Source organism: Artemia franciscana, chromosome 10 (assembly GCF_032884065.1).
Source record: "Artemia franciscana chromosome 10, ASM3288406v1, whole genome shotgun sequence".
Taxonomy (NCBI): Eukaryota; Metazoa; Arthropoda; class Branchiopoda; order Anostraca; family Artemiidae; genus Artemia; species Artemia franciscana.
Genome location: NC_088872.1, coordinates 6,515,341 through 6,527,856, shown reverse-complemented (window position 1 = coordinate 6,527,856; position 12,516 = coordinate 6,515,341). Strand labels below are relative to the sequence as shown.

Sequence of the window (12,516 nt, the reverse complement as noted above, 5' to 3'; positions counted from 1 at the left end):
TGTGTTAATCCCCAGGACCCAAGGCTCTTTTTTCCGTTATTTGTTGTTATTTTTCTATTGCGGAAACCTAAGTTTCGAGTTTAGTATATCTTTGCTTACTAAATTATTTATTTTCTTTTAACTATAGAATATGTTTTAAAGTAATTTAACTATAATACCTGTTACCGGCCCAGCATTATTATTTTTGTATTAGCTACCACCAAATACGTTAAGTTTCCACCAGTTTTTTGGTGGTAGCAGGTCGTATATAGGGACATCTATTTCAAAACAATAAAAAATAGATGGCGATGGTGTTTAAGAATGGAAATTTTGAATTTTCTACATCTCTAGTGCAGTGACAGAGTGGGCATAGTATACGGAACCTGGGATTCGATCACAGGTGCCGCAATCCCCAAAATTTCGTGGAGACGGTACTGTAGTGGCTTCAGGTAATTAAACAAGAAGAAGAAAAAAATATTTTAATAGAATAACTAGAATATATAATAATAAACTATAAAAAATTACATAATATTTATTTATAATATTTATATTTATATTATGCATAATATAATATTATATATAACTATGATAAAAAATATTATAAATGCGTAGTAGCTGGTGTATTATCTTATGGTAATTTAACAATGATAATCAAAATTTCAGGTCAGTTGCATGAAAGAGAGGTTTTGGACTGGTTAAACAGACCTCCGCCTACTTTGGAGCCAATGGAACCACCAGAAAAGATCAAAGGCAAACGAGGGAGAAAACGTGCTTTTCCAGAAACGGACGAGGAAAAGGTAGACTCTTTTTTCATGCTATTTGTCTCTTTTTTTCGTCGTTCTCTCTTTCTCTGTTATTTGCTTTCTTGTTATTTTTCATTTAGTCTTATTTTGCTTTTTTTCTTTAAAATGGAAGCTGGAAATTTGGTTTTGTTATTTTTCATTTCGTTTACTTATAATTTTCAAAGCTTTAGAAATGAGGTTTTTGAACAAAAGTTTTGGTTCATCCTTTAAAGTAATCATCAAATAATATACAGTAACTAGGAAAGTTTTTATAGTTAAAAATGATGATAACCCTATGCCCCGAAGCGAATGACAGAACCGAATTTTAAGCTCATTACGGAAAAAACACAGAAAAATATAATTTCAAACTTGTAGAATCTGAAATCTCAATGGTACGAATCGGGCATGTAATTTTTTTTATCTTTTCGTCTAGCTACCAGTCACAATGAGGTGGTTTAGGTGACGACGATACAGATAAAAATCCTTGCTCCTGGCTATGACCAGGGACAGCTACAGAAGAGGGGCGAAGTAGGAGTAACAATCCCACCGTGGAATACCAAAAATATACCGCTCATAGCTTCGCCCTCACCCTAGACAAAATTATTCGTAAAGCCTTAGCCCGGTCATAGGTATTAATATTAATTTTATAGTTTATCTTTGAACTAACTTCATTTTTAAAATAATGAACTACATAATTGCTGATTCGTTGTGAAGTTTAAATAAAATGTTTCCCTTTTTCAGTTTAATTTCACTTTAATCCAATTTTTATTTGATTGAAATTTTGTAAAATTTCATCAAGTATCATTTTGGTAGAAAAGCTAGTTAAAAGTTGTATTGCATTATTTTATATGTGTTTTTATGGCACTTGGTATTAATCAAGTGACATATAGCAATCGCAAATTCTGTCGGTCTAACGGTCTGTCTGTCAGTCTGTCGGTTCCGGCTTTGCTACTTTAGGCACTTACAGGTAAGCTAGGACGATGAAATTTGGCAGGCGTATCAGGAACTGGACCAGATTAAATTAGAAATCGTTTTCCCGATTCGACCATCTGGGGGAGGGGGGGGGGAGTGGGGGCCTGTTAATTTGAAAAAAAAAAGAAAAATTGAAGTGTTTTTAACTTATCAACGGTTGATCAGATCTTAATGAAATTTGATGTTTGGAAGGACATCGTGTCTCAGAGCTGTTATTTTAAATCCCGACCGGATCTGGTGACATTGGGGGGGATTTGGGAGGGGGAAACCTAAAATCTTGGAAAACACTTAGAGTGGAGGGATCGGGATGAAACTTGGTGAGAAAAATAAACACAAGTCCTAGATACATGATTGACATAACCGGAACGGATCCGCTCTCTTTGGGGTAGTTGGGGGGAGGGGGTTAATTCTGAAAAATTAGAAAAAAATGAGGTATTTTTAACTTACGAACGGGTGATCGGATCTCAATGAAATTTGATATTTAGAAGGATATCGTGTCTCAGAGCTCTTATTTTACGTCCCGACCGGATCTGGTGACATTGGGGAGAGTTGGGAGGGGGAAACCTGAAATCTCGGAAAACACTTAGAGTGGAGGGATCGGGATGAAACTTGGTGGGAAAAATAAGCACAAGTCCTAGATACATAATTGACATAACCGGAACGGATCTGCTCTCTTTGGGGTATTTGGGGGGGGGGTAATTCTGAAAAATTAGAAAAAATGAGGTACTTTTAACTTATGAACGGGTGATCGGATCTCAATGAAATTTGATATTTAGAAGAATATCGTGTCTCAAAGCTCTTATTTTAAATCCCGATCGGATCTGGTGACATTGGGGGGAGTTTGGGGTGGGGGAACCTAAAATCATGGAAAACGCTTAGATTGGAGGAATCGGGATGAAACTTGGTGGGAAAAATAAGCAGAAGTCTTAGATACGTGATTTACATAATTGGAACGGATCCGCTCTATTGGGATCTAAGAATCTATTAATTCTTAAAAATTAGAAAAAAATGACGTATTTTTAACTTACGAAGGAGTGATCGGATCTTCATGAAACTTTATATCTAGAAGGATCTCGTAACTCAGATCTCTTATTTTAAATCTCAACCGGATCCAGCGTCATGGGGGGGGGCAGAAATCTTAGAAAATACTTAAAGCGGAGACATCAGGATGAAACTGGATGGGAAGAATAAAAACCTGTCTAAGATACGTTACTGACATAACCGGACCAGATCTGCTCTCTTTGGTGGATTTGGGGGGGGGGGGTAATTTTGAAAATTGAGGTATTTGTAACTTACGAAAGGGTGACCAGATCTTAATGAAATTTGATATTTAGAAGGATCTTGTGCTTTAAAGCTCTAATTTTAAATTCTGACCAGATCCTGTGACATTGGGGGGAGTTGGACGGGGAAACTGGAATTCTTGGAAAACGTGAAAATTCGGGTATTTTTATTTTACGAATAGGTGACCGGATGAAATTTGAAATTTGGTATTTAGAAGGAATTCATGTTTCAGAGCTCTTATTTCAAATCCCGACCAGAGCTTTTGACATTGGGGGGAGTTGGAGGGGGAAATCTTGGGAAACACTTGGAGTAGAGGAATCGGGATGAAGCTTGGTGGATAGAATAAGCAAATGTCCTTGATACGTGATTGACGTAACCGTACTGGATTCGCTCTCTTTGTGGGAGTTTGAGGGAGGGGTTCAGTGATTTGGCGAGTTTGCTTCTGGACGTGCTAGGACGATGAAAATTGGTAGGCGTGTCAGGGAGCTGCACAAATTGACTTGATAAAGTCGTTTTCCCAGATTCGACCATCTGGGGGGCTAAAGGGAGAGGAAAAATTAGAAAAAAATAGGTATTTATAACTTACGAGTTGGTGATCGGATCTTAATGAATTTTGATATTTAGAATGACATCGTGACTCAGAGCTCTTATTTTAAATCCTGACCGATATTAAGCCTCTGGTTTTCCTTTTAAATCAATCTATTGGTTCTAAGAATTTTGTTAGAGCTCATACCATATGAGCTCTTGGCTCTTAGCTCTTCTTGCCTCGTCACAAGTGCCATATGAGCTGTTAGCTCTTGTTTTCATGTTATATTCTTTTTTTTTAATTTAGTATCACTTTGTTTAATATATATATATATATATATATATATATATATATATATATATATATATATATATATATATATATATATATATATATATATATATATATATATATATATATATATATATGAACCAGAAGCTTGAACCAGAAGATTCTATTTTCTACTTTTGTTTTCTTTTTGTTTAGCAAGCTAAGGCTCAGGCAAAAGCGATGGAAGAAATGGATTTCAACACAAGGCGAGAATTAGAATATCAACGACTCCTTGCACCAAGCCCTCAGGCTGTACAGGTGCCACCAGCCCCAAGTCCTGTGCCTCAAGCTATACCTCCGTCTGTGACACCAGTGCCACCACTAGCGCCATTGACGCCACAGCCTCCTTTGGTAGCTCCTTCCACTCCGCAGCCAGTTTTACCACCTCTCACCCCACAGCATGTGTCTGAAGTACCTCCATTTGTTTCTTCAACTCCAGCCTATGTGGCACCAGAACAACCACTATTGATGCCGCCAGCGACACCAGTGTATCAAACTGAAGGAAATTTGGAGGCTACAGCTCTTCCAACTCCACAAGTGAGTAATAGGCTTATTTATTGTCACTGAGAGATTATTTACTAAAAATCTACTCTTTGCACTACTGTCTTTGATAACTGTGTTTAAAATATCGATATTAATGCCCGTCCAACCAGTAATGCCAGTCGAACTCTGTATTGCTCGACAGAGCTGAATGCTAGGAGTTCCTATTTTGTTTTTCTTAATTAGGCTATTGCTTTATGTATTTTTTTGTGATTGTTTTAATTTGTTTCATTTTCATGTACTTTCACTTTACTCTACAGATTTTTTTTTCTCTACCTTTGAAAAAATGTTTGTCTCTTTAAAAAGCTTTGCTGTCCATGAAACACCAGACAGAAAGCGTTGAAATATTGACTTTTTTTTTGCGTTAGCCAAAGTATCCTGTTCTTATACCGTTTTATGAAACGTAATTAAATAAATAAAAAAGATTTTCAACTAAAAGTAAGGAGTAACTTTAACTTGTATTTAATTGTTGCATACTTCATGCTTTAACATATGCTTTTTTGCATATACTCTAACAGTGAACATTCAGAAGAACTGTGATATTGACAATGTGGTTAAAATTTCTTTGTCAGCTTTGATTGTCCCATACCAGCTTCCATAGGTACAGGAAAATCAAAGGGTAGTTTTTTTTTAGTCAAAGCTTTTTTTTCTTTCTTTTTTTTACAAACTTTTTCGTTTTCTTCGTATTTATTTTGTAATTTTTTTTTTCATGATTTCTACTTCCTCTGCAAGTTTTGTATGCTATTTTCTAATTTTGAATTGCTATTAGTCTGCTGCTTGGGGTTTATAAAGTAGTAATCGGATCCCCGGCGTCCCCGTTGTAGTTGTGTCCCTGTGTCCCAGTCTGTAATTTCTCTTTGAGTGTCCCGGTCGTCATTTGTGTCCCGGTCTGTAATTTCGTCAAACATGACGTCAGTCGACAAACAACTTCTTGACGACATACAGCTCAATCCTTATAATGGCGTCAGTCGACAAATATGACATCAGTCGACACACAAACATGACGTCAGTCAACAGACACACAAACAGCTTATTTTTATATATATAGATATATATATTTTATATATATTATTTTATATATAAAATAAAATAATATATATAAAATATATATATATATATATATATATATATATATATATATATATATATATATATATATATATATATATATATATATATATATATATATATATATATATATCTATATATATAAAAATAAGTTGTCTGTCTGTTACACTTTGTCTGTTACGCCAGATTATATCTTCTATATATATAAAAGAAAACAAACTAGAATGTAAAAACTGGAAATTGCATAAATATTTCGAAATATTTTGACAAGAGATTAAAGTAATTCGAAAAAAGAAAAATGGTAAAAAACTAAAAAGGAAAGACTAAAAAAAAATTAAAAATTAAAAAAAGAAAAAACGTAAGAAAATAAAAAAGATAAAAAACTAAAAAGAAAAAAAAACTAAAAAAAAAAAGAAAAAACTAAAAAAAACTGGGGATTGCACAAATATTTCAATATATTTTGACAATAGATTAAAGTAATTCGAAAACCTTAAAACAGATACCCCAAATTTTGAGGTTTAATATAAATTGTTGGAGCTTTAGCATGCTTGGCACGTAAAGATTTTTCCAAGTGTCAATGTTAGAATGAACATTGACAAATGTAAGAAAACAAATCAATAAAAAAAAGAAACTAAAAAAAAGAAAAAACTAAAAAAGAAAAAAAAACTAAAGAAGAAACTGTATCTATATATATAAAAATAAGTTGTATATATGCATGTTTGTTTGTTTGTGGGTTTGCATTTGACGTCATTATAAGTATATAAGGCTTTGTATATGACGTCATTATAAGATGACACTACAGACCGGAACACCGGGACACAAATGACGACCGGACACAGGGAATATAAATGACGACCGGGACACTCAAAGAGAAATTACAGACCGGGACAGAGGGAATATAAATGACGACCGGGACACTCAAAGAGAGATTACAGACTGAGATAACGGGACACAAATGACAACCGGGACGCAGGGAATATAAATGACGACCAGGACACAGGGACACAACTACAACGGGGACGCCGGGGGCGCAGGGGGATATATAAATGACGACGGGGACACAGGGAATGTTCGATTAGCAATCACCATCAACAAAGCTCAAGAGCAATCGTTAGAAAAATGCGGTATAGATCTGAATACGGATTGTTTTCCCATGGACAATTATTATGTTGCATGTTCAAGAGTTGGTAAACCTGACAATCTATTTATGTGGACAGACAATGGGACAGCAAAGAATGTTGTATATTTGCATGTTTTACGTAGTTATATGTATATATATATATATATATATATGTATATATATATATATATATATATATATATATATATATATATATATATATATATATATATATATATATATATATATATATATATATATATATATATATTCACGGACACAACTACAATGGCGCGTAACTAATATGGCGCGTAACGACTTACGCGCGCGGGGGGGCTTGGGGGGATGCGAAGCGCCCCCACCAACTAGGTGTTGGGGTGGCGCGAAGCCCCGCCCCAACAGCTAGTATATATATATATATATATATATATATATATATATATATATATATATATATATATATATATATATATATATATATATATATATATATATATATATATATATATATATATATATATATATATATATATATATATATATATATATATATATATATATATATATATATATATATATATATATATATATATGTATATATATATATATATATTTATATATATATATATATATATATATATATATATATATATATATATATATATATATATATATATATATATATAATATATATTTATATATATATATGTATATATATATATATATATATATATATATATATATATATATATATATATATATATATATATATATATATATTATATATATATATATATTATATATATATATATATATATATATATATATATATATATATACATATATATATTTATATATATATATATATATATATATATATATATATATATATATATATATATATATATATATATATATATATATATATATATATATATATATATATACATATATATATATATATATATACATATATATATATATATATATATATATATATATATATATATATATATATATATATATATGTATATATTATATATATATATATATATATATATATATATATATATATATATATATACATATATATTTCCGTCCTGGCCTAGTGGATTGGTGCGCTGGATTCGGGATCCCTTGTCTGAGAGGAAGCGGGTTCGGTTCGAATCCCAGTGTACCCAATTCGTCAGTTGAGGGCGGGGGTCAGTGGCGTGACTCTGTAAGCTTAGCCAGAGTCGACCCAGCTCTAAATGGGTACCTGGAGAAATCTGGGGAAGGTAAACAGGAAGGGTGTACGAAAGCACAGGATGGCTGAGCCCCAACCCCCCATTGCACTTCCTGGCTGAAGGGCCAAGAAACGGAGATCAGCACCACTGGTAGGGACTTTAAAGTCTAATGCCGTATCCTTTACCTTTTTTTATATGTATATATGTTATTTTTTGCTGCTGACCTGAATATGGATAGTTGTATTTCTTTTGATCCCGAATTTTAGCAATTGGTTTTCTTGCAAAATCAAGAAAATGCAAAAAATTATTCATTACCTCTTTCAGTTGGTCTTTTTTTTCTTTGCATGTGACGTTTCTGACTATCCAGAAGTCTTTGCATGAATATCGTGAAAAATGTCCCACTGTTAACAATAGAATAGGTCATAACTTAATTTCATTTTTCAGACGCTGCGTGATGAAGGTCCTGTTGTAAGGCCCCCTTCGGCTATACCTCCACCACTTATGAATGGACACGTAAGTCAATTGCTTTTATTTGATGGTGTTGCGGGAGCAACACACTAGTTACCTCGTTTTTTCTCTTTAGCTACATTTTTAAGTTTATTGCAAGAATGTTGTGGGTGCCTAACCTCTGCGGTTTTTACGGAGAGTGTAGACCCCCGGCCAATATTAATGTGTATGACAAAAAGAAGCAACGAAAAAGAGCAGCTTATAATTTTTTGTCTTGGACTAAAAGGATGGTATGCTTGTTCTTAAGCCAGAACCTATACTTTGAGCTGAAGCGAAGTTTGGAGTTTAAGTTAGAGAGAATTATCTTGAGTTGTTTGGCTAAGGTTTCGTTTCCCTCGGCCCTGATTTTGCTTTCAAGTGAAAAAATCTATTTTAGAGGGTAAACACTTATAAGCAAATTTAACTAAATAGGAGACTGTAAAAGAAATATATCGTAATTTGATATTGTTGCTATGGGCTTGTTGTAAATGAATTTGGGGAAATTTATGTTTCAATGCTGAAACTAATTTTATTATCGGAAAAATAGTTTGACAATATAGTTAATTTGTATTAAAAAAGGAAATTTATCAAAAGCTTATTTTTTTATTTTTTTTATTTTTTTGACAGAAATTGTCGGAGTAATCAAGCTGCTGATTCATAACAATTTTAGAAATGCTCCATTAACAAGAAGATCCCAAAAGGACTACTGCTTTTTATTCTTGGAATTTCCAACTGACCAGTCCAAAAATTCCCTTCTTATTCTGTTTGAGGATTCTGTATTCCTATATATATATATATATATATATATATATATATATATATATATATATATATATATATATATATATATATATATATATATATATATATATATATATATATATATATATATAAATAAATAAGTTGTTTGTTTGTGTGTCTGTCTGTCTGTCTGTCCGCATATGACGTCTGAATTATTTCATCATATACCAATTCAAAAACGAATGTATTCAAGCCGAAGTAGCTGAGTTGGTAAAGCGTTATGTTCCAGGTTCTAGGTCCGAGAGGTTCCAGATTCGAACCTTGGCTTTAATTACAGACCGGGACACCAGGACACAAATGACGACCGGGACACAGGGAATATAAATGACGACCGGGACACAGGGACACAACAAATACAACAGGGATGCCGGGGGCACAGGGGGATATATAAATGACGACGGGGACACAGAGAATGTTCGATTAGCAATCACCATCAACAAAGCTAAAGGGCATTCATTAGAATAATGGGGTATAGATCTGAATACGGATTGTTTTTCCCATGGACAATTTCATGTTGCATGTTCAAGAGTCGGTAAACCTGACAATCTTTTTATATCCACAGACAATGGGACATCGAAGAATGTTGTATATTCGCAAGTTTTACGTAGTTAAAAACATATATATATCTATCTGTATTTACAGGTGGGACACAGGGACACAACTACAATGGCGCATAACGACTTACCCGCGCGGGGGGGGGGGGGCTTGGGGGCGCGAAGCGCCCCCACCAACTAGATGTTGGGGTGGCGCAAGGCGCCACCCCAACAGCTAGTATAATGTATAATCAATAATAATATATAATCATATAAAAATAAAATTAACTCATTCTCAGTGTATTAAATACTAAATAGGTGCATAAACTACTTTTGAGTTCATAACATTTGGATAAAATTATTGAAATAAATATTCAAATTCACATAATTTAGCAATGGGCAGGACCTAATTTATGATGTTACAACAGTTGCTTCAAGAAAGAAAAAAAGACTACCGTTTTTCTGAAGCATCTCATAATATTGAATATATAACCTATGATATTAATACAACTTTGTGACTGGTAATCATATTCGAGGTTTTTGGTCAATGCTTCGTAATAAATTCCCAGTCGACGGTTTTCTGTGAGTTATAGGGCGGTTCGTTAAAGCCTACTGTGGCTACGTTAAACGTATGAGCGGCTCGTTAAAGTCTACTGTGGCTACGTTAAACGTATGGGTGGTTCGTTAAAGTCTACTATGGCTGCGTTAATCGTGTGGGCGGCTCGTTAAAGTCTACTATTGCTATGTTGACGATTTAATATGTTATCTATGTATTTACGTGCAATAGAATTACCGAAGTAAATTATTGGGAAGTAAAAGGATAAGGAAATCTTCCTCGAAGATTCTTCTCATGATATTGAATGGTTTTTCACCAGTATGTATCTTCAGGTGCATCGTCAATGAGTTTTGACTTTTGAGTAAAAATCGTCTTACATATTTTGCATTGACAAGGATTCTCGTCATTGTGACTTTTTGTATGTTTAGCCATTGCAGTCTCCGAAGTCTTACATATTTTGTATTGACAAGGATTCTTGTCATTGTGACTTTTTGTATGTTTAGCCATTGCAGTCTCCGAATTCTTACATATTTTGTGTTGACAAGAATTCTCGTCATTGTGACTTTTTACGTTTAGCCGTTGCAGTCTTTGAAGTCTTACATAATTTGTGTTGACAAGGATTCTCGTCATTGTGACTTTTTGTATGTTTAGCCGTTGCAGTCTCCGAAGTAAATTTTATAAAGCTTATAGCACAATAGTATGGTTTTTCTTTCAAATGTAAATCTTAATCTTCACCTAACTTGAGGTCTTCTAACTTTGAGGTCTTTGAACTAACTGAGGGGAAGTGTTATCTTATCAGCACAGTCCATTGATTTCATATTTGTTTTTTCATTTTTTGTCAAATTGTCAGAAAAATCTCTTGATGAAATTTCTTCGGTTTCTGTAGAAGCCAGATTTGGACACTGGTGCATTTCAAGTCAATTTTCATTTCAAGTCAATATGAAAGGGGTTGTCCCTTCCTCAACGCCTCGCTCTTTACGCTAAAGTTCTTTGTTGTTTTAAAAAGTAGAGTTGTGACAAAGAGTCAAACTTCAGCGTAGAGAGCGGGGCGTTGAGGAGGGGACAACCCCTTTCATATACGGAACAATTTCTGTTCGTTTTAAGTTCTAATGTCGCTCCTTACTTGCAGTTAAAAAAAACTTGTTTTTTTTTTTAATTTTATGATAAAGCCCCCCTCCCTTCCTCGAACAAAAATCCTGGATACGCTCTTGGCTAATGGTAAATCCAAGTAAAGATAGATTTCAATTTATTTATCAAGGCAACACAATGAGCCAATTGAGGTAAATCATTATTTGTAGACTTTTTGATTATTTTATTATTATATATTATTACTATTATTTTTATTATTATCTCCAGTCTGAGGGGTTTTGAGTATAGTTCAATCAAGTCAGCTTAAATAAATGAAGAGTGCTTTTCAGAAGCTAGTAACGCTGTCAATAAAAAGAGAAGAGAAAGTGCTATTTTAACTGCCCATAGTTAGATCACTTCCCTTGTTATCCGACCACTAACTGAGGAGTCAACCCCTTTCTTTAGAGCTTCTGCCAGAATCTTTTTGCCTCAATCTTTTCTTAGCTGGGAATCAATCTTTAGCTACGGCTTGTCATTTTTTTAAACTTTTTTTTCTAATTTTTAATGATGTTTCGTCACCTCTTTCTATCCCATGTCGCAAGGGTTTGGCACTAACTGAGGAGTCAACCCCTTTCTTTAGAGCTTCTGCCAGAATCTTATTGCCTCAAAAACAAAAAAAAAACAACTTGTTCATTGGATTTATTTTAGGTTTGATAGATACCTTATGTATATATCCCCTTGGATCGGTTCCTTTTTTTCCAAAAATTCGGACTCAATTTTCTAGCTACAGTTTTTGATAAAAGAGTGGAAATTTTCAAATTTTTGCTAGTACATGAGTGGTCTTCTCTGTTCCTGTGAGTGTAAAGATTGCTTGTTTTGTTTTCAGTATATAACTTTTCGTTTATTTCTTTTTCGTTTTTATGGCACTTGGTATTTACCAAGTGACATATAGCGACCGCAATTTCTGTCCGTCGGTCTGTCTGTCGTTCGGTCCGTCGGTCGGTCTGTCCGTCGGTCCTGGTTTCGCTAGTTCGGGCACTTCCAGATAAGCTAGGACTATGAAAGTTGACAGACGTATCAGGGACCAGGTTAAATTAGAAATAGTCGCTTCCCCGATTCGACCATCTGGAGGGGGAGCGAGCGAGCGTAGTGGAGGGACGATTAATTCGGAAAAATTAGAAAAAATGAGGTATTTTACCTTTCGAACGGGTGATCGGATCTTAATGAAATTTGATATTTGGAAGGACC

The 12,516-nt window shown here is 33.8% G+C and overlaps 1 protein-coding gene across 1 annotated transcript in view; it reads left to right on the top strand.

Annotated features, from left to right (window-relative positions):
• LOC136031710 (double-strand-break repair protein rad21 homolog) overlaps positions 1 to 12,516 on the top strand; it is a 69,019-nt gene that overhangs the window by 44,136 nt on the left and 12,367 nt on the right. Inside the window, exons 8-10 of the mRNA XM_065711411.1 lie at positions 643 to 776; positions 4,027 to 4,407; positions 8,269 to 8,337. Of these exons, the coding sequence (XP_065567483.1) occupies positions 643 to 776; positions 4,027 to 4,407; positions 8,269 to 8,337 (584 nt within the window). The remainder of the gene's footprint in view (positions 1 to 642; positions 777 to 4,026; positions 4,408 to 8,268; positions 8,338 to 12,516) is intronic.